The 22,180-nt window shown below is 40.1% G+C and overlaps 1 protein-coding gene across 11 annotated transcripts in view; it reads right to left on the bottom strand.

Moving 5' to 3' along the window:
• The window catches only part of DEPDC5 (DEP domain containing 5, GATOR1 subcomplex subunit), a 47,375-nt gene that overhangs the window by 20,551 nt on the left and 4,644 nt on the right, over nucleotides 1–22,180 (bottom strand). For 5 of the 11 annotated variants that reach the window (XR_008821404.1, XM_056335537.1, XM_056335565.1 and 2 more), the window contains exons 7-27: nucleotides 21,942–21,991; nucleotides 21,335–21,404; nucleotides 20,917–20,995; nucleotides 19,956–20,017; nucleotides 18,458–18,527; nucleotides 17,998–18,070; nucleotides 17,182–17,285; nucleotides 16,831–16,905; nucleotides 15,845–15,979; nucleotides 15,302–15,363; nucleotides 15,122–15,195; nucleotides 13,869–13,938; nucleotides 13,296–13,332; nucleotides 12,436–12,556; nucleotides 11,179–11,402; nucleotides 9,389–9,592; nucleotides 8,735–8,870; nucleotides 6,990–7,087; nucleotides 3,540–3,605; nucleotides 2,054–2,237; nucleotides 751–911 (exon numbers count right to left, since the gene is read on the bottom strand). Coding sequence is in view for 10 of the 11 variants with exons in the window: in XM_056335537.1 (XP_056191512.1) it covers nucleotides 751–911; nucleotides 2,054–2,237; nucleotides 3,540–3,605; nucleotides 6,990–7,087; nucleotides 8,735–8,870; nucleotides 9,389–9,592; nucleotides 11,179–11,402; nucleotides 12,436–12,556; nucleotides 13,296–13,332; nucleotides 13,869–13,938; nucleotides 15,122–15,195; nucleotides 15,302–15,363; nucleotides 15,845–15,979; nucleotides 16,831–16,905; nucleotides 17,182–17,285; nucleotides 17,998–18,070; nucleotides 18,458–18,527; nucleotides 19,956–20,017; nucleotides 20,917–20,995; nucleotides 21,335–21,404; nucleotides 21,942–21,991 (2,155 nt within the window). In the remaining variant the exon portion in view is untranslated. The remainder of the gene's footprint in view (nucleotides 1–750; nucleotides 912–2,053; nucleotides 2,238–3,539; nucleotides 3,606–6,989; nucleotides 7,088–8,734; nucleotides 8,871–9,388; nucleotides 9,593–11,178; nucleotides 11,403–12,435; nucleotides 12,557–13,295; nucleotides 13,333–13,868; nucleotides 13,939–15,121; nucleotides 15,196–15,301; nucleotides 15,364–15,844; nucleotides 15,980–16,830; nucleotides 16,906–17,181; nucleotides 17,286–17,997; nucleotides 18,071–18,457; nucleotides 18,528–19,955; nucleotides 20,018–20,916; nucleotides 20,996–21,334; nucleotides 21,405–21,941; nucleotides 21,992–22,180) is intronic. The other 6 variants (XM_056335550.1, XM_056335577.1, XM_056335544.1 and 3 more) reach the window with 3 other exon arrangements.

The following is a 22,180-nucleotide window of genomic DNA, read 5'->3' as shown; positions in this document are numbered from 1 at the left end:
GATATGATGGTGAAGCTGGGCTCCACTTCCTCTCCATGCCTCATTCCTGGAACTAACTACTTAAGCTTGGCACTTTACCAAAGGAGCCTTGCTGCTCATTCCCAAGCCAGCGAGTAACAACCATACCCTATTCATGTGTATTCCTTTGAATACACGAATAATGAACATTGCATCATGCTGACTTGTCTAGAGAAAATCCAGAAAAAAAGCCCTAAGTCAAACAGTAAGTCAGCTTCTCTCAAAGGAATACTATACCCTCTTAACCCACTCCAGTCCTCTGGAGCTAAACTAGGTTTAGCTGACTCAAGGCTTCAGGACAATGAAGCTTTGCCTGTCTACCTGGGACTATCACAGCTATTTTAGAGTTAGGGAGCTGCTTCTAGAGACATACATTTGGCAGCTTTGGGTCTGCCTTCTTCTAGAGATGTGCCTGCCCTGCAGTTACCCTGTGAATTGTGTTTAACATGTATTCACCCAAATGACACTCAAGCCATCTTTCATTTGGGTTGATCATCATGAATATGAGGCCAGTTTCTTTTTACTGTTCAAAAATCCTGCACCTGTCCCTTCATGGTGCAGCTGAGTTGTTTCTGCTGTCCCAGATCAGGCTCCCCTCCAGCAAAGATTTTTGTCTAACAACAAAACAACCAAAAGGCTTCAATAAGCATCTGTGCCCAATTCATAGAGGTTACGGGATTAGCAGAAGGAGAAAAAGACAAAAGACTAAATTGTCAATACAAAGTCACTCACCTCGACTGTAAAGGGGACTGCTGCTGAGTGGGGGTGGCACGGTTGTAGCTGGTTTCTGTGGTTTGGATTGCACAATAATTTGATAGCCTTGCATGAGACGCTGACAAATAAACTCCTCAAACACCTGTTGGGCTGTCATCTGCACTCCTTCCTCATCTCTCCTGAACACAAAGGTTAAAGAGACTAGAATAAGGAAGCTGACCACACACCTATTCTTAGCTCTGCACTTCCTAACTGAGGATTTATGCCTGCACTGGGCTCTGTGCAAGTGAAGCCCTCTGCCTGTGAAAACCAACCTGCAGGAACAGGAGAGAAAAACAGGTACCTTTCTATTTTAAACAGGTGAGATTAGCTGGCTGGCAATACTTACTAATGCCTTTGAAAGCAGTTTTGCAACTAGTAACATATTTGTTTACAACGTTAAACTTCCAATAAATTCACTAACGATCACTTTTACAGCATTTTGCAGAGATTCTCAGCAGAGCTCAGAACTGCAAGTGTGCAGGCAATGCTCCACCCTCTGCTACAGTAGGAAGTCTAGAGCAGAGAGAGATTAGAAGACACATCACTATGGCATCTTATTCCAGCTACCACTGCTCTGAACTTTGCCTTCCTGCTATAAAGGGACATTTGACATTTCTTATAAGTGTTTCTTCATGAATCCTGCTGTTTCTTATGAATTTTAATCACCTTGACTAATATTTTGGTTTGTTCCCATAAAGCAGCAACACGAACAGGTCTTTCTGATGTCTTACAAGTTGTGGAAAGTTTGAAAAATGTTTAAGATAAGACAGCTGCCGAAAAAAACCCAAACCAATCCTATTGGAGAATAGTTACCAGAAACCTCCAGGACAAGCCAAGAAGTTCTATTTATCCCACTAACACTGTTTTCCACCAAGATTCTTGAAACTAAATATCCCTGAAAGTGAGGATAAGCATCTTAAACACTGCACATACATGTGCATTTGCTCATTTAGTGTTTCCATAATACTTCCTGGAAAAGAGATTAACAAAGATGATAGCTTGAGGTTGATTTTTTTTGACTGAAACACAACAGAATAAGTAAAGAGAGGTAAAATTTTGAAAGCAAACAATAAAATCTACAGAACACAATACTGTCAGTTGGTAACATCAGAAAAGGTGCAAAGTTACCACTGAAAAGAGAAAACTCTGAGTATTCGGATGCTATGTTAGCCATTCGTCTTTCTCTTGTACAGTCTCCAAAGTGTTCCTCTTCCATCAGCTGCGCCTTAAGCACTTTGATTCAATGCAAGTTACTTTACAGAGAAGGTGCTGGCCAAACCTGTCAATGTCAGCTTCTGGGAGGAGATCATAGCAACCCTCAGTGTAATCATTCTGCAGACTCTGACGGTCAGGGAAGTAGTCCGTTGTAAGAGGGAGACATGCCGGAGTAGTGAGAGATTTCCAGTCCACTCCAACTGTACAACAGAAGCCTGGCACTACGGGGGGAGCAGACAGCGTCAGAACTGCCTCGTTGTATCATTGGGGGAGCAGACAATGGGGGCATATATGGTCACCCATGAAAAAATAGGGTGCAGAGGAAGATGAAAGAAAAGTGTGAAGAGGAAAGTTAGAAAGAATGAGGGACAAAAACAGAGTTGGCATAAAGTCAACAGGGACAAAAAGGGGGTGGAATGGGAAGGGAAAAGGAAAGTAGGATGGGAAGAAGGGAGGGAGAGAAAGAGACAGAGTTTGTTAAACAATGCAGTGCACATGCTAATTCAATCCCATCATGCAAATGGCATTCAAAGTTAATACATTTAATTTTCTCTTGATTGAAAGCTAAAGCTGACATAGCCACCGCTCTTCCAAAATTACAGCATGTTAGGTGCCATTACTCATTATTAATAAAACAGATCAACATTCCAATTCCGCACAAGAAAACCAGACCAGCTTTGCGTCCTAGACAACTGCAGGAGGAGCTGGGGATAACGACAGAAAGAATGACAGACCAGCCTCTTTCTGGAATAGTACAACAGCAGAGAAGGGAGTATTTCTACAGTTATAAAAACAGAAGACAGATCCAGAGGGGTGGGAAGACCAGAAAAATCGTAACTTGGAAAGCAATCCTTCCCCACACCCTTTCCTAGAGTTATGTTGCAGTTCTGAGATTACAAAGATCTAAAACTAGACATTAAAAAGCAAAAGCTAACTAAACTACATCAAATCATCAATTTACTACTGCACTACACTCTAACCTGCCTCAAACGATCTATATCAAGGCACTTGGCCAACTACTAATTCTTAACTTCTTGTCATAGAGATCTTAGAAGGTTAATGGCAGGAACACTGCACAAAAAAGTAATACAGGACAGACTGCTACAGAGAAAATGTTTTTTTAAGCAGTCATACACTTGTTTTTCTATTAGATATTTCTCAGCAAATGGTACCAAATTCAGGAACTGACTGTACTACTTCTGCTTCAATTAGCTGGTGCCAAGCAAACCTTTCATACAGAGAGGCAGGTAAGAGTTCAGCAGCTTCAGCATTTTGCATAACAATGCCTGGTAGGGACTGAATTTCTCAGGTGTAATACAACAACCAGTTTTCACATATTCTTAGAGACACAGAACTGCAATCACAGCGAGACACACAGTACAGGGAGATCCTGCAAATTACTGCAAGGCAAAATAAAACCCTGCCAAAAGCCAAGTAGGCACCTTAGTTTCTTGCCTACCACATCCTGATGACTCTCTATAGGAAGATGCCCTTTCCCTTCCTATCTTCCCACCTATTCGAAGTCTTTTCCAAACCTTTCTCCTGCTTACTTGGATCTGGAGAGTTAGAGACAGAATCTTCCAAGGAGTCCTTGTTCTGAGTTTTGAGGTTCACCCCTACAAGGAAGAAATATGTATTTTAAGGAATTATACACTTCACTTTCATTGCAAATAAAAATAAACCAAATGCATGCAAATGTATTAAAACTATGGCATTCCTCTCCTTGGACAGAACTCAGGGTTCTGCACAGCTGAAAAATACACAAAGCCAACTAATGAGGGGAGGAAAAAAAAAGACAAAAAAAAGACACCTTGGATGAAATTCGAACATCTCATCAGAAGCGTTCAGTAGCTAAAACACAAGCAAAACCAACCTCCCTAAAATAGCAAAACTTATCTTGAAAAGTAGATGCCATAAAGAAAGCAAATAAAAAAAGAAGCGCCACTTGTAATCATTCAGCTTGTTAATCTTAAGGTCTCAGCAGTGAAGTACTTTTTAAATACATTCAGTATCCAAAACCAGAAACTTTTTTTATTGTTTTTTTTCATTTTATGAACAAGGTATAAGTTAAGAGGAAAAATTTCATAAAACACAGGAGTATCAAGAAAGGAAATTACAACAGACTTTCACCTGGTAGGGCAAGAGAACCCATATATAAGGTTCTAATTATGTAAGACTCTGAAGAATAAGTAATTTATGAAAATCTTAACATAGATCTACTCCAATGCCAACATTCTTCGGCATAAACTACCAGTACACATTTCACGTCTCCGCCAGGGGGTAGGGAGGAAACAAAACAAACAGTTGATCTTTCTGATTTGACAAATACAAACTCTCTTTTTATTCCTTGCCAGGCTAAAAATTTGAAAAGTATTAATTAAGCCTTCAGGGCCCCTAAGTAGGTCCAATGTATAATTACAAACTGTTTAAAACTACCATGTTCTGAAAAGGTAGCAACTTCCATTATGTTTCAACCTCTATGATATACCTTGGTCCATATTTCACTATGAAAGAATATTAAGGAAGTTTTTATTCATCGTGAAAAGAGATAAAATGACAGCTATTGAGGACATACTCAGTTTTTGAGCAAAATTCAGTTTATTCAGTTTATACTAACCTAAGTCTAATAAGGGACTTAAGACCAACAAAAATTTATATTTAAGTTTTGATTAGGACTTAAAACACTGATCTGTCTGCCAAATGGACTTGTTCCAAGCAGCCTATTAACCTGGAAAACAGACATTAAAACTACAGTTCAGTGAACACTAAGCCAACATGATGCTATGGTACCGCTTGACCAATTCTTCCTAGTCCCCATTTCATATCTGTCTGCTGTATTTGCATCAATATTTGTGCAGTTACAGAGAAACAATTAATACAAGAAAGAAAAACCTCAGTTACTCTTCATTTGGATCAGCTCCCTGAGCTGGTTCACCATGTAGCTGTATAAACAGCTGTTGTGGCACAGGGGAGGAAGAGAGCAGCTAGGGAGACAAGAAAAATTGCTGGCTTAAAAGACATTGATCAAACTACAAATTTCAAGGAGCCTCCAAACATTTAAAAGGAGCCACTTTTACAAAACTAGCTTATCTACATTATCCAGCAAGTTGATATCAATATCATAGCTGTTACTCTAAATAGCATTTACTAACAGAAAGGATAATTATCTGCTTCTATGATGATGCCAGCAAACCAGTGGAGGAGCTGGCTCAGATCAGGCATTCCTCTTTCACCAACTCTGCTGATGCCATCTGCCATCTTGTTAGGGAATTGCAACAAGATTTATTTGCTCTGAACTACCATCTACCATCTGCTGGACAATACAGACAACATACTGAATGTCAATGTAAATAGATGGGGTAATTCTTCACTGTGAAGCCCATGTTGCAGCAAAACATGCTGTGGGCAGCAGAGGAGAACCTGACTCACTGAGCAATCATATTTTTACAAATTAAAAAAAAAAAAAACAAAACAAAACCCAAACTGTTTAATTTCATAGGTGACTCAAACCACAAGGGAGAAGCGTAAGTCAAATCACTGAGTGGCAGCTACAGATGGCTGAGGGCATTTAGTCAGGGAAGGTGCTCATAACGACTTTCACAAAGACAGACACAGATTAACTTCCACCACATACACGATTAATATCCAATCAGCAGACACAAAAGACTTCTATAAAATGCAAGCGTGTTTATTGCCAGGATATGCTCTGCATCTATGTTGTGCAAATTGCATCCAGCAGTTGAAATGCAGTTTAGCAATTGCAAGAATAAACAAAGTCTATCTGGAAGGCAGAAAGAAAAAAGGGTAAAGCAAGGAAATGAAATGTATTCAGATGAAATTCACAGAAGGAAACAACAGAACAAAATCACTTTTAATGCAACTATGTGAATACAAGACAAGAGAGACACAAGAAAATAAGTCAGCTAACTTCTTTATGGCTCTTCAAAGTATGAGCATAGGGGAAAATGTAATTGGTTTTATCCAATTTAATTCAGAAGGACCAATTTTTTTTTTAAATCTTTGAACTGGTTTTGAAAAAAGAACGTAAGTCTTGAATGCTGTAGTCTGAAAGATCAAATTTGTTTTCCATGTGCCTATCTAAAAAGCACATCCATAAAGTCAGAAGGTAGGCTGCAAAAAACCAGACAACAGCAGAATATTCAGCGTGGCACATTGTTCCACTTACAGGATTCAAAAGAAATGTTGAGAATTTCCACTAATTCAGGTGTCTGGGTAAGGTAAGAGAGACAGCACTAATCTTCAACTGAAAGTACAGACGTGTCTTCTCTCAAAAATGTGATGAAGTATTTTGGGCTGTGTGAATAACATTTAGTATAAACACTGCCATGTTCAAAGTGCTTAAAATCTGGAGAAAGTGCATTTGTAGATAATTACAAGGAATGCTAGAAAACACTGAATCCCAGAACCTGCCATGCAAAACGAACCTGCTTTTTTACAGCTTCTCTCAAAACCTAGATACAACCAAACTCTTTCCATCAGCTTGTATATGTAAAATAAATATATTCAAACAAGTTCCTTAATCCAAAGAATGACACCTTAAGGCAACTCCACCCAGAAAAAAAAGAGTTCTGAACAATACCAGTGCATGTGTAGTTACTTTTTGTGTCTGGGCATCAGTGCTTTGTTGTTATAGAACTAAGCAACTCCCTGAGAGCTTATCATATATAAAAAGTGAGCATCTTAGTACAGTAAAGTTTACAAGACTTACCTAGAAAAGTAGACACGCTAAAAAAAATCCACAAAACCAAAACCCTGCACCCTAAAAAACAAGCCAATACAAAAAGCTACCAGACACCAAGAAGTCCAAGTAAGAGCATTAACAGATCACTCTAAGCTGAAAATTGTTTTTCCATTATTGATTCTTTCTACTTTGTCATGCCTGGTCCACCCACCTTCCATGACTTCTGGCTCTACTACTTTGTCACTGCTAATAAGAATGGGCCTTCTCTCCCAACTCCATGCTCTATCATTGCTTTTACCTGCACCATTGCTGCCAGCCAGACCGTTAGAGTACTCTTCTGTTCCACTGAAGCTCAGGAAAGAGGCACTGTCACCTGGATGCCGAGAACTGATATGTCTGGAGAAAAATAAAATAGCCTGTATTATACAAGCTTTCCTACTCATGACATTGCTTGCTTTTAACAAGCTGATATAAGAAATAAGTAATCAGCCTGCCGTCTCAGCTGAGCCAGTGGTGAAACCTTGCTATTTATGATGTTTGCAGAGATGGTAACAGACACAAAAGCAGCACAGAGAAGGCTGTAACAATATTCCGGATCTGTCCATGTTCTTTGCCTCTAACAACAGCCAATGCATCACCTTTGCAGGACAGTGGAGTTCCAGCTATTCGTATACCTCCCAGGAGAGAAACAAAACTTAGCTAGTTATTTACAGATCTGATTTCATGGTCTATAAAACCAATATTCCAGACTGAGAAAATTGCTTTGGATGAGTACATCATCTAAAGAGACAACAAAGAGATTCAGAAAAAGAATTATCAGGAATATGACACATGAGATTGGCGTTAATGACAAGACGCTTCAGCACACTAGGATGTACTTAGGAAGTAATAAAAAGGCAAATTTTTTTTTAATAGAATTAGGGAACAAAATTAAAATTATGCAACAGAAAGAGATTAGAGTATTCTAAAGGACAATACAAAGTATAAGATAGGATAACAACTTCCCTATAAAAGGAAAGAAAAAAAAAAAAAGAAGCATGAAAGAATAATTAGGCAGTGCAATTTCCTGAAGGACTGCTTGAACATAGCAGGAAAAAAAACCCTGAAAATTAAAAAGGCAGAGGATACAGCAGTGTCCTCACTCAACCTGGACATCCAGAAATATAACATTAATTTCTACAAGCATGCAAGAGGAAAGAGACACATAGCAGGAAAGATACCGAAGTCAATGATTAAAAGCTACCAAATGGTTTTGGTAAACAACATGTAAAAATGAGTGAAAAACATGGACAGAATGTTGTTAATAAAAGCATAATCAGATAAACAGGTAAGAGAGTATCTGGAAACTGGAGAACAACTGTGTAGCTTGGAAAATGGCCTAGGTGAAGTGAACAATCTCATTTATCTCACTGTAAAAACAGCCTCCCTACAGCCATGCCAAACCCTGTAACATTGGCATCTTTTTCACTTCTCAGAGCCAACAATCAATATAGGCTCCCAACACTGACCAAAGTTTGGTTTTTAAAAGAAAACTAGTTTATGAACACAGGTACTTTCATTTGCAATCCATCCCCAATGTTTATCATGGCTATATTTCTCACCAGCCTGGAGAAAACAGGACTGAATGGATAGCACTGAAATTGCTCAGCAGTTTCTGCAAGGCAAAGCTGTGCCCTGTGCTAAAAAATGTTCTATTCTGGGATGAAGGGCACAGCTACTGGGATAATAAGAATAAAGGCACAGGCTCTTATAAGGCAATTTTTAACAGTTCCATGAATGATGCACTGTATCGCCTGTGCACTGCAAACTCTGTGATAAACTACCACCTTCCCAAAATTAGGGGAGGTAAAAAACCATCACCAGCCTTGCCAGAAGAGCTTTATATCTCAAAATAAAGGTATATACTGCATATGTGGCACTGGCACAACATATTACTAAGTTTAAAGATCACAACCTGTAACTGCCTTACTGTAACACAGATAAAATTTTAAGGAAAAGGGATGTTCACGCAAAGTCTACACAGATTCATCCTAAGGACCTCACCTGCCAGTTGCCTCATGGTAAGCCAGCTCCAGCAGCTCAGCAGAGGAATGTGTCAAATCCTGCTGCCCATTGCCCTGCATTTCTGCCATATTCTGACGGGTTTGATGATGGATCTGGATAGCTTCTCCTGACGGACCTAAACAGTTACAGTTTGATCATTAATCACCACATCTGCATTGATTACTCAGTTGCCTGTGCCCTCCTTTTGTCAACAACACATGCAACGCTAACTAATGGAAGTTAAGAAATCATATTTACAAAATTTTCAAAGACTTGAACCTCTGGCATCTTCTCTGAAGCCAGTGAAGCAGAATATTCTTTCAAATGTTTTGGAGGGCCTGCTTACAAGGCACTAAGGAAATGTGAGAACAGTTCAAGCATCTGAAAGTCAACTCAGATTATAGTTATGATTCACTTCAACAGCCTCCATCTTCTACAAGATTGTTCCACAATACCTTATGCTGCAAGCTTGCCAATAGATGGTAACATCTTTGAAAAAAGGATCTCTGATTTATCAAGCCTATGCGCTTAGTTCAGCATCTTTAACAGTGCAGAGTACTTCAAGATGCCAGAGTTGACATTGACTCTCTTGTTGTGTTAACGCTTGGACAAGGAAAAAGTACAGCAATCTAATATGCTATGAAACAGACTTACCCACAGGAAAAGTGTGCATCCAGCGCCTCCTGTTAGATGTAAGTTTCATGGGCATGCGGGATGGGGCAAACGGGTTTATCAGTGCTCGCTGGGGTGTATATCCCCCAGGCCGAACATGCAGCATGGATTCTGCACTGCCAACATGGAACCTCCCAGGGGCACTGGAGTCACGTTGCTGAGACTCCAGCATGTTCTCAAGGACATCTAGAAAACACAACTTAAAGTCAGCATGAGATCACACAGAAGCCAAGCAAAAGAGAATGAACTGCTTAGGGATATAAAGATTCCCCAGGGTAAGTGGAAATAAGGAGAGCTGAGGAGTAGGCAGGAAGAGAAGCTGAAAGCAATTTCAATCCTGTCTGCAAGTTACAACGTAAACCAGAATCCAGACAAGAAAGAGTATTATTTCATCTGCCATTACAGCGCTGCTGCATACTGTGTCACTTTATACTAAATGAAGCCATAAAGAAACCACTTGCTAAGTCAACTATGAAGAATTACTCAGAGCTTTGAGAATTCCTGAGAAATCAAGACTGACACACCAGAAACTTCAGGATGAGTACAAAGACACAGCAGAAGCCACAACTGAGCAACATAGCCTTTTTTTGTAACATTCAGATTTGACCACTGAAATAAGGGATTACTCCCAGAAGTTATAGGACATTATCTCAGCAAGCTACTAGTTAGGTGTTACTATTCAATGTAGAACAGAAGTGCAGTTATTTAGAAACAGGAGAAATATACCAGATGACTAAGTAGCAGTTACTCTGTTCAGCAAATGGAAATCCCAAAGAGAAGGAAGGGTCTCATTTGCCACTCTATATTGCCGACTAGAACATGTGAAAAACCTCAGTTACTCTGACTCTTCTCTCCTCACCAGTCCTACTCCACATGCATCCCCATCCAGTTGTACACCTTCAGCTGGGTCACAAGAATATCCTTCAAACCAAAGGAGTAATAGAAATAAAAAATAATAATAATAATAATAAATGTGTGTATTAACTGACAGCAGGGGAAAACATGAAAGCTAAAAGTAATGTGAAGTATACTGTGTGATGGCAGTTCCACAGCAGTAAATCCAGTTCCTGTAACAGGATAAATATGGTATCAGTTGTCATACAGCATGACATGAAAAAAAAACACTGAAGAGCCTTCAAGGATAGAATTCTACAGATCAAGCAGTGATAGGAGGAATACAATTTACTTAGAAATTAGTTGAGTTTGTGGAAGATACCACATACTGTCTTAAGAACAAAATTAAATTGGTAGGAAAAAAAGGAGACTGCCAGCACTGCTAACATCAAGCTAGTTCAGTAGTACATTGTCAAAAGGAAGGGTCCAGAAAGTGACTCTCAGTGACAACAAATCCCCACAGAGAGAAGTTATAAGCAGGGTTCCCCAGGGCTCACGACTAAGGCTAACTCTCATTTGACAGATTATAGGTGACCTGGATAATAAAGTTACTCGTGTACGCCCACATTTGCAGGTAGGCACAGGAGAACAGTCAAATATTAAAGAAGGCAATAGACAAGGGAAAAAAGCAAATCAGTGTCAGGACACTTGTATTTAGGACAAGCCAATTAAAAAAAGAAAAAAAGCAATGGAATTGGACAAGGATAAAGAAGGGAGAACGCACACTCAGCCACAGCTGGAGCTGTGGAAAAGATGTACCATGAATGCTAATATAAGCACCATCTTCCCTGTTCTGGCCAGCAGCGGCCAACACAAACTTCCATCTTCTCTCTCCCCTCTCACCACCTAAGGTACTTTCCCATCTGCCTTAGGCTGACCTCTGGTGCTGGTATAGCCCAAAGAGCTGCTGACTTCACACTGGTGCAGATGAGGCCGTGGGATCATCAGGATGTTGGAGATCTTGCCCAGTGAGCTGTCATCAGAAGCCTGGCTCCTCACCTCCTCTGGGGGCAGCGTGCGGCTCTGCAGGGAAGGGCTGCATGACACATCATAGGAACTAGAGCTCTTTCGGGTACGACTTTCTCTCTCTCTCACAGACCTGCTGAAAACAAACAGATATGTCCAGTGATATGAAAAAGAGATTAATTCCTGGGTTATCAAGGGGCTTGAACAGACCCAAGCCATGTAAGAAACTCAATACCCAGCAGGTGAACTCAAGAAGAGGACTACAAGGAAGCTATTGCTATTTTTTGACTATGTGGGTGCTACATACTTTTGTGCATCATAAATGCTTCCAGCATAAGGGCTGTGAAAAAAGCATGCTTGACTACGCAATTCTACAGACACCACACCAAGCTGGTAATACAGACGTGGTCTAGAAGATACTAGACCTGAGCCTACAGTGCTAGGAACGCAGCTATAGGGAAACTACTTGGAATTATTAACTACATTAAACTGTACTGCCATTTTCCAGCATGGATTGCTATAGGCTGCTCATATTAACAAGTTAAGTCCACAGGCACAGCTTCCTCAGATTTAGGCAATACTGCTGAAAGAAGGGAAGCAAAAAAATACTTCAAAACAAGTTCATCAATCCCATATTCCTGAAAAATCACTGACATTTATAAGTTTTTCAATGAACTTGGCCAAGACCTGAGAATAATTAGCCTTTCTTCTCAGATGAAAGGCTGTGGAATATTTGAGAACCTGTACTCAGCTCATCTGTTTCTTCTTTCATTCACAAAGGCATCACTTTCAGGGAAGATTCTCACTATACCGCTCTACATTGATGCACTGCTTAGTAACTGGTGCTGAAATTAATGCTATTTCTACAACTCTGTGCAAGTACTTTCTTACTTAGCTTTCAAAATCTGCTAGGAACTTAGCAAGGATGACTAGCTTCATTCTACTTCAAAGAAAATCAAAGATGTAAGGAAAAAGTACACTTATGCTTCTTAGATTCCTATCTTAGAAGTAAAATACCAGACAACTAGCTATAAATACAGATAAAGCTTTTTGTTCAATTGTAAGCATGTAGTTCTTAATTCTCCTTACATTTCTCAAAGCACTTTATGCATCAAGAAATGCACCGTAACATGGCTACTCTAGAACTAGCACACTCATAAGCCTCTTACCTGAAAGTGGTACAGCGCTGGGCTCTGGATGGGCCTGGCAGTCTGAACACCTGAGCATCATAGCCATCATAATCTACCTGGATAGGCAGGGCATTCTCAGCATCTTTTGGAGCCCCTAATGCTGAAATAAAAATCATATAGCACTGGAACCTCTTTCAAGAACGTTCAGGATCTGCAAGCTGGAAGTATCCAATGCTCACCACTAAGAAAAGCATCTATTCCAACAGAAATCACACACAGAAGTCTCATGAGCAGAACAGCTGGAGCAGCTGAATTATCAAAGTTAATGCCTCTGAATCAGGGTTGCTGAGACCTTAATATTTTTCCCCCATATATCCAAAACATTAAATTAATAATCAACAAATTAATCCTTGGATGAACAGATGCCTTGAGTTCCCTCATGAGAGAACTGCACATTTTAAAGCATCTTTGAAAGAATGGACTGCCTTATTTACAGATTGTACACCCTCCTGAAATGAGGTAGTATGAGAAGAATGCAGGCTTCTCCCACTGTAATTCTGTGGCCATACCACTGACAACATCCCAAGCCAGTGAATGCCCTCCTGTCCCACTCCCATGAACAGCACCGCTAGCACACCAGCTTGATACCATCTACTCCTCTGGCCAGGTGACAAGCAGCCAGGACAAACTCACCCCTCCGTATTAGTTATTTGCCAAGAAGACAATCAACACAGGCACATTAACTCCTGGATAACAACTACATCATTTTGATGGTTTTCTGCAATTGTCCTTTTCCGCATCTTATCAATAGTGTTGTTCCTGAAATGTCATGGTCTTATCACAGCTGGGTTTTTGTTTGGGAGTCAGTGGGACAGATCATTCAGAAAAGAATTACTCACAGGCATCTCGGTTATTTTTTGCTTTCTCAGTCAGCGGCTGCAAGGTCCAACAAAGGAAGCATGAAGTAACCAAAAAAACAAACAAACAAACAAAAAAAAGAGCAAGAGAAAAGACAGAGAGGAGGGAGACAGTCAGTATGTTCTAAGGAAATATCAAATATCCCCCAGTACAATCTAGCATCAGACTGAAAGCTTATCCTGCTGACTCAGCAATGCAGCCAGACCACTTCAGAAGTATTAAATACTGATACTCGGTCACAAACCTGCGTAAAAAACCACAGGTTTGCCAACAGCTTTCTTCCTCTCCATGGAGTTCTTAATTACAGAACAAAACTCCTTATTTTTATAGTGGTTAAAACTTTTCTCACCTGGTTTCATCCTAGATGGAAAGACCTACAAACTAATCCCTCATTCATAATCCCCAAAATAATAATTACAGCTTTGCTTCCACTGTCTTTTAATGTGGAAACTTAGTTACAGCTTCAGTACTTGCTAGAAAGATTCTGATGCTTGGCTGAGAAAAGGTATCTGACAAGCTAGTAAGAAGAAAAGCTAAATCAGAAAGATACCTACTTTCCTTCCTGCTAGCTTGATCCGTGGAGTGAAGCTGTTACACAGGAGCTGGCTTTTGGATGTGTAGAAACTGAAGAAAAAAAAGAACTGAACATAGTTGATTAGCTACACAACAAACAGCCTGTGAATTTGAGCTAGCTATTAGCCAGACAAAAGGGGATACCTTTCTCTGCATAAGCCAGCATATGGAAACACTGACAAATAGTTAACTTGAAAGAAGTTACTCTTCCCTTGAAAACCAGCCTCTGATTCCCATACAGGCTCAGTCTAGACCTCCTCTTAATGTGCTTGCACCTGCATTCCCCAGTTCACTTCCTCCTTCCACAGACAGATATCCACCCTCACTCTCCATACAGTACTGCGCAGTTTACACAACTCTCCCTAACTTGTATGACAGTAATGACTCACAACAGCTGCCTGAAAACGACAGACCTCCTCCCATTTGAAATAATTTATTCATTAAGATCGGCTTCTTATCATCTGAATCTTTCAAATCCTGCCTTCAAACACCTCATTCATCTATGGCAAAGATCAGATGCCTTCCAGCCAGTTGGAAATAGCAGACACAAGCAACCCCTGAATAGTAATTGGTCAGGACTGTTAATCAATGTGTGCAGACAGAACGAGGTATTAAAAGAGAGAAAAAAAGAGAAGGGAAAAAGAGAGAAAAGATAAAATCCTACAGCAGAACAAGGACTGAGAAGGTAATTTTCATCCAGAGCCCTGATCTCTATGTGTAGGGAAAGAAGAGAAAGCATTATAGCACAGAATGTTTAAAAGAAAGCAGAAAGGAAACAAACCTACCATGTCTTGAAGCAGTGTAACACTGAGCCTCAGTGTTTCCTGCCAACTGTTCCAACATTTATCCATGTTACCCACATTTTCTCTATCATAACAGTTCATTTGGGATGTATTTGTTTTCACTAATAACCAATCTAGTTGAAACGACTGTATTTTTCATTTAGTTTCCTGACTTCCTCCGAGCAGAGCTAAAGGCTAGAACTAAGTTAGCTGGAAAGAGAGCTTAAGATCAAGACCTTTCCTCCTGCAAACTGCCTGACATCTCTGATAGTGGGCATTAATGCCCAGAGTTCTGCAAGAACATTCCCAGTTCTGCAAGACTATTGTGATGTATGTCTTTGCTTCACAAGGAGAGCAGAGAAAATAAACAATGGAAGAAGAAAGAGAATTCAACAGATTAAAAAGAGGAAAGCAAAGAAGTGTTTAGCAAAGGCTGATAAGAGTTCACCTACCTATGGTTTATCCAATGTGGAATATTATAGTCATCACCCAATCTGGAGTCACCAGGTCCACAGCGATTATGGAGCTGCAAAAGCAATTCAGAACCGTAACAATTAGTTGTGTCTAGGTAGTCACAAAATGAGTAACATTTCTAGCAGGAGCAAAGGGAAGGGAAACGAAGCATGCATTACCTTAAAGAGCGGTACAGCATGCAATGGTTGTTCTCCCATGCACACCAAGTCCACACCTATCCCTGTAAACAAAGACCAGTAGGGTTCATCTATCTACCAAGCAGGACAGATATGCTAAGCCAAAACAGATCATCAATTTGAGCTGAAGGCCCAATCTGTATTCATAACAGATTTTAAGATGCAATTATACTGAAAACAGTAGCTAACAGTCCCATGGTATGGTTACAAACCAACAGTGCCAGTGGGGATATAAGAAATGTGTCTTCTAAACAAATGCCAGTCATGCAAGATTATCCTAGAAGGGAAAGGTCTACATGGACAGATTAAATTCTCTATCACAAACGGAAGAAATCAAATGCCTGTAAGTTCCCTGAAAATCTGCCCATTCCAGCATGGAGTGCAGACAGAAATCTTCCAGCTGTAACCCCTCTTCCCAGAATAGTAAAGTTACAATAGGTATTTTTTCATAGCAATAAAAGGCTAGAGCTTTTCCAAATATACCTTTGCCTTCATAAAGAATGCACAGTATTGCTAGTTATTTACCATTGTCTATCATCCGCTGTTTGGTGAGAATCATAAGGAGTCGATCAACTTCAAATACACCCACACCAGGTGTGATAACCACAGACATCTGGCCAGTCCGATCGAAGTTCCGATTTATGTAATGCTTGTCAAACACTAAGAGAAAGAATTAGGGAATACTTTCAGAGAAAAAAGATGCCAGATGGGGTTTTTTTTCAGAGCAAGGGAGGTGACAGGTAGCAGTGATATTAAACAAGTTTCCACAAAGCACATGCAAGTATGAGAGGGCTTGTATATAGCCTTGTCCAATCAATAGATGTTAATAAAGCTACAGGAGAGAGAGGAGTTAGAGCAGAAGAGAAGATGGGAACCAGATAAATCAATAGGAGTTTTTTTCTCATATGCTTAGTGTTTCCTTTATGACATCTCAAACCCCCCCCCCCAAAATCAACAAACAACACCCCCCAAAAAACCCAGCAAGGTAAAATCCATTACTAATCATTTAAAATAACATCCCATGCTCCCCCCCACGGGAGCAACAGGACAGCCATTACGGTGAAAGAACGTCTGATGTACAGAATCACAAAAAGTAGATCTCTGGAGAGCCCTTCCAGCCTGTTAAATCCATCTCCCTGCTAAAAAAGATGGATCAGCTTCAATGAAACCACATTTGATCTACCCTGATTTTGAAATGCTTCTGTAATTTAACATTTCAACTTCTATTCAAAGAGGTTTTTATACACAGCTAAATAAGTTTCATCCTAACAAGGCCCTGTAAATGGTTCCTGAAGCCTGAAATACCCAATACTCAGTTATTTGAGAGCCACTGGTTTTCAAGAGGCACACAAGACAAATTTTTCTAAGGCTGAAAACAATAACTTAACCACCTAACTTTCCCCTTCTCTTCACAGCTTTAAGGAACAGGCAACACAAGTCCACACCCATTTATTGGCAGCTGCTTTAATGGTTCTTCCCCTGTATATTTTCATCCATTGTTCATAACTTACCATTGAATGAAAGATTTATGGCCTCCAGGTAGTTCCCTTGTGCTGAGGTAGAATTGTAACCAGGAGGAAAGCCCTCTGGACAAGTGTTCAGAAGGAAAAGAAGAAAAAAATCATAATCTCTGTATAAACTAGCTTTTAAAACAAACATACACAACTATTTGTAGTAAATCCGATCACTCCACCAAATTATAAGAAAAATTGGTACTGGTATATCTCACAGAGAGACCTAACAAAACAGCCTAGCCAAGAGAGCACTACGGAGTATAACACCAGACTCCAACTGAAATTAGGGAATTTAAACATGAGAAGGAGAGGGAAAGGCAAAATCATGATAAAAAAGGGTTCCTTTACCTGCTTGCTCCAGTCGTACCAACACAGGATACTGGATGAAAAGCTTTTTAATGGTCACAAGCAATGAGGTCCACTCTTCTCGTCTCTCATTCTGAACTACAACTCTAGAAAGAGCACAATTTAATAAGGATCATGAAGGGAAGTGAGAAGGGATGAACAAACTATAGAAAAAGGAATGCACAAAAAGGTATTTCTTCCTTTTGCAAGGAAGCACATTAGAACTACTGCATACTTGTAGCAATCACCAAGGTGTAGATGCACATACAAAGCTGGGCACATCCCCAGCCAAAATAATCTCTCACTTCCAAACAAGTGGTCAACATTGTATGTCAAATAGCATCACTGTTCTGCAAAGGAGCAAGATCGGTAAGAAGTCCAAGCTCAGAATCAAGTGACAGTTTTGACAGCTTCATCTGTTGTGACCATCAGCCAAAACTGCTCCAGTACCTAACTGGAAACACTTGTGGCTTCAGCAATGGCATCATCTGTGGTTTGACTACTCAAGAATGTAAAGATCTGAGAAATAGCCAAGCTGTATGCAAAACCTACTCCAAACACTACAGAACTTACAAGTTTATTGGCATTTCCAGTAGAGCACAGGTAACACAATACTCACATGCACATGGAAGACTGACTTAGCAAATATGGGTGTGAACTCACAGATGGAATGGGGACTACTCATCAATTTGCTGTCAGACACAGATGTTTTTCACTATCTTAATTCCTTGCAAAGTCCTACAGTTAATAACACATTCTCTACACAGGCTGCACATACACTGTGGGACAAGAGGTGAAAGAACTGGGAGGAAGACATACTTGTAAAAATCTTCATAAAATCTTCCTTCATGATCCTGCCGAATTGATGCACGATGCGTTTCAGGAAACTCATCTGAAACAGAAGCAAAAGCGTGTATTATCCTATGCCCTTGTGTAGAAATGACTCATCTTTTCTAGTAAGGAGCTGTTATTTCCATTAAAAAAAACAGCCACTGAAAAATATTATATCTCCTGCACAATATTAAAATTGCTTTTAAACCAATACAGCAGCATGAGTATGAGGAGGAAAATCCGTCATATATTCTTCTCTGTAAGATTTTCACTGCAGTACTTTTCATAAGAATGGCTGTGTATCCACTGTGCTTGGCAGGAAATACTTTGGACATGGGCATTAAAAAAAAAAGGCGGGGAAAAAAGTCACTGGCAACCTGTGACCAACTTTCAGAACAGAAGGAGACAGGTTTAAAAATAGAAATATGTAAATACAGAATTTACATACCTATAGATTTTGCTTCATAAAATGTTCTAGAAAATAGAACCACTGTCACTTCATGGCTGCAATTCTTCTCCTGTCCAGGAAGAACAGATGAAAAAAGAAAATCTTAACAGTCACATTCAGTAGAAAACTGTGTATATACACATATAGTAACACCCTCATCCCTCTCACACCTAGGACCAAAATAACTAGAAAAAGGCAGACTGTTGTATTAATCTATCTGCGTGCGTGCTGTATATGCCTTTATGCAATAAAATAATGGTCTGTCCTGTAGATTCTGTGCTGCTAGGCTACATCACATTGAACAGGAGCACTCTCCACTAGTCTCTAAATAAACTTCTCTCTGTAGTTGCCAAGATACAAGACTTTTGTTTAAAAAAATACAGGCAGATTATTCAATTTGTTTATACATACCCATGGCAATTTGATATTCGTTACTGTTTAGAGAGATGCCCCTAACAATTCCAGAGAAATAAAAAATTTAAAACTTCACTTAAAACATTTAGTTACAGTGCTAATGCACATAGTTCAGCTGTAAAGGACACACGGGTCATCAGATCCCTTGAAAGGAAAAGTCTGAAAAACCCTGGGAGCCCCAGCATCATTCAGGCCCATCTCCAACATGGTGTAGCAGTACTAAAACAAAAGCAGGCATCTTACAGACGTGTCATGCAGGGCTCCTAATAACTCTTCAATGGACAAAAAGCACAACAAAACTGATATGCATCTGTTGGGCATCCTCCTGCACTCCTTGACATTCGGGACTATCATGAGCTGTACTATGCATAGATGTTACACATTTAGGATTTGACTTTTCCCTTGACTAGCTCTTCTTTCAATTTAGGTTGCCGATTTTACACATGCCTTTTTTTGAGTACTGCTACAGTTCCCTCAAGTCAGCGAGCCTGCTGCAGACTGCTAGCAGCAGCTGTACCTGGTTGTGAGCCAGATCATGCACTGAGGCAGGAGACAGCTCTGGGTTGTTCAGCCATAAGAGGTAGTGAGGCTTTGTTTGGGTTTGAAGCAATTAACTTTCAAGAACGTTGCACATTACCAGCCCATATACTACAACCTGGAACCCCTTCCTGCTAAGATAGCAGCACTAAACTGATTACACACTTCACTGTACCAGGAAAACATGTGGAACTGAGTCCTGGAACAAATAGAATTGTTTAAAACAGACTTGTGCATTGCTGCATAAGCACAACCATATGACACATTTAGTGACCTTAGTCCAGTCAGAGCCTCCACAGAAAAAAACTGTACAATACAAACAGAGCAGATACAACAGATGAGTACTGGGGTCACTCAGCACATGTATGATTTAATGCAGACCTGCAATAACCATTCTTTTGACTCTCGGAAGACACCCCTCATAGTCCTGTAAATCGTAGCACTGCCTGAACAACCTGGGTCTTTCTCAAACTGGCCCATCAATGGGCTCATTAAGACGGCACTGACTTGTTCTTTCAGAACAGGATGAACTCAGTCAGCTATTTACCTTCCATTTTGTGAAGAGGTCAGCAAGGAAACCATTCACAGCTTTCTCAAAGTATAGGTCCCCTGCAAAGTAAACATCTCCAAAGCATCAAATAACAGCAGTTACTTCAACTATGGGGTATATTTAACCCTGGGATTCTAGGACAATTATTTTTATTAGACTCAGAGCAGCTGTGTGCATAATAAATGCCAATATCACTAAAGCAAAGATGATAAAAAAATTAAAAAGCATGACTGTTTAAGAGGATGTAAACACAACTCTTGTCGTCAAAAGGATGTGACCTTTAAATCATTTTTTCAACACATTCACAGCATGCTGGGAAAGCACCTGCACTATCTTCTAGGCATAGCATGCACAACAGATCCCCTGCTCAGTTTTGAATAGTTGCCCAGTTACATATGCCTAAACACATGGTCAAAGGAAGTGGTAGGAGTTAAGCCAGAAAAAAGAATAGCACAATGACACAGACAAGTGACTCATTCTTAATGCCTGAAGTTTTAATGCTTCTAGCTGACTCTATCCGGGCTAAGGCAGGGTTTTTGCTCCCTTGCTAAGCCGAAAAGGAATCTAAAATATCAAGTTCCTCTTTGCACAGGACTTCCACATGTTTCTGGCTTCACAATACACACAGGCTTGCCACCTGCCCTCATCACAAAACATGTTCACATCCACAGAAAACCTTTCCAATGTTCATAGTCAGTTGGCCTCCTTGATTTCATCACTGAGATAATGGTACTCAGGCCGTACCGTAGGGACAGGAAAATTATGGAATACCCAGGAGACAGAAAAGCGTGGCACCACAAGTAAGGAATGAAGAAGGCACCACAGCGCACCTCAGAGCACGGCCTATGCCAAAGACAGGATATTTTAGTTTTCTAGTAGTGGCAGCTTTCTAGCAGCAGCAGAAAGGATAGCTGCTGCCATCCACATTCACAATCAGGCAGGTTAGTTACCTACATACCATAAATATCAAAATCCCACATTTCACAGCTCATCTGGATAAAAATATAAACCATGGCAGAAGTGGAGCGGAAGACCACCTGCAGAGGAATGAAAGATCTTTAAAACAAGGCACAGTCACTAAAAGGGCCAAATACAGAAGTTAACTACAAAGCAACTTCTATGATTGTGCCCACTGCATCATAGGGAATTTTCCCTCTAACAAGTTGGCATTTCAACAGCCTGAGTAATTCCTAGTGCTGCCAGTGCAGAAGAGTTGAAGTTTACTAATAATTCTCCTGAATTTTTTGCCATTCTTCACCTTATACGACAGACAATTCAAATGATCCATACAAGTCTGCAAGTTAGATAAAATGACAAGAAAGCTGGCAAGGAAAGGAAGGGAACAACTTCCGTTCCCCTGCTCCCTGAAATCTTACCCTGGTGTCCTCACTGATGTATCCACAAGTGACCTTCTCACTCTTTACCCACAGTTCACCTGCCTGTGCCCTGGAAGAAAAGAAGTGCAGAATGTTTGCTAACCAGAGTGGACAGGAAGATTAGAGAATCAACATTTGAGCAAATAAGGGATGTACCAAAATCTGCATTCAAGGACAACTTGGAGACAGAGTAGAAGCTGATTTGGTTAAAACCTGATCTCTAACTCAAAAGATGACAAAGAGTTGTTTCCCTCTGCATCTGCACGTTTCCTTGTCCCTTTGTCATCTCAACAGCAACTGCTATAACCCTCATTCGAACTACTTATACATCTTGGGAAGGGAAGGAAATATTACAAGAGGAAAAAGAAAAAATATTTGGCATTTATCAGAAGCAATGAGTGTGGCTGGCTGTCCTGCTGTTAGTTTCTCCCACCCCAAATCAAAAGAAGAAACCTTCCCCCATGTCATGGTGCAGACAGATATCTGTAGAAGAGTAAGAGAACAATAAAACATGAAGGATTTTTCAGAGAACATTCTGCAATTGGATACTTGGGACTCATTAATCTGAAGTCATAAGTAACAATAAGCCTGCAGAGGAGACACTGACCTGATACCTGCAAATTCAACTTTTTGGGTGACATATGCACATGTGCTGACCTAAGAAAGAACAGTTACAGATGTTAAAAAAAACAGTAGGCTCAGAGTGAGCAGATCAACTTACAGAAAAATCCATTCATGCTCAAACACCTGACTTCTCCCATAAAATCATGAAAATCGCTGAGAATATTTACTACTCCTATCTCAGCCTACAGAAGCTCTGCAACAGACAAGTGAAAAGAGCTAACA

Source organism: Falco biarmicus, chromosome 1 (genome assembly GCF_023638135.1).
Source record: "Falco biarmicus isolate bFalBia1 chromosome 1, bFalBia1.pri, whole genome shotgun sequence".
Classification (NCBI taxonomy): domain Eukaryota; kingdom Metazoa; phylum Chordata; class Aves; order Falconiformes; family Falconidae; genus Falco; species Falco biarmicus.
This window is presented reverse-complemented; position numbering and strand designations above follow the sequence as displayed.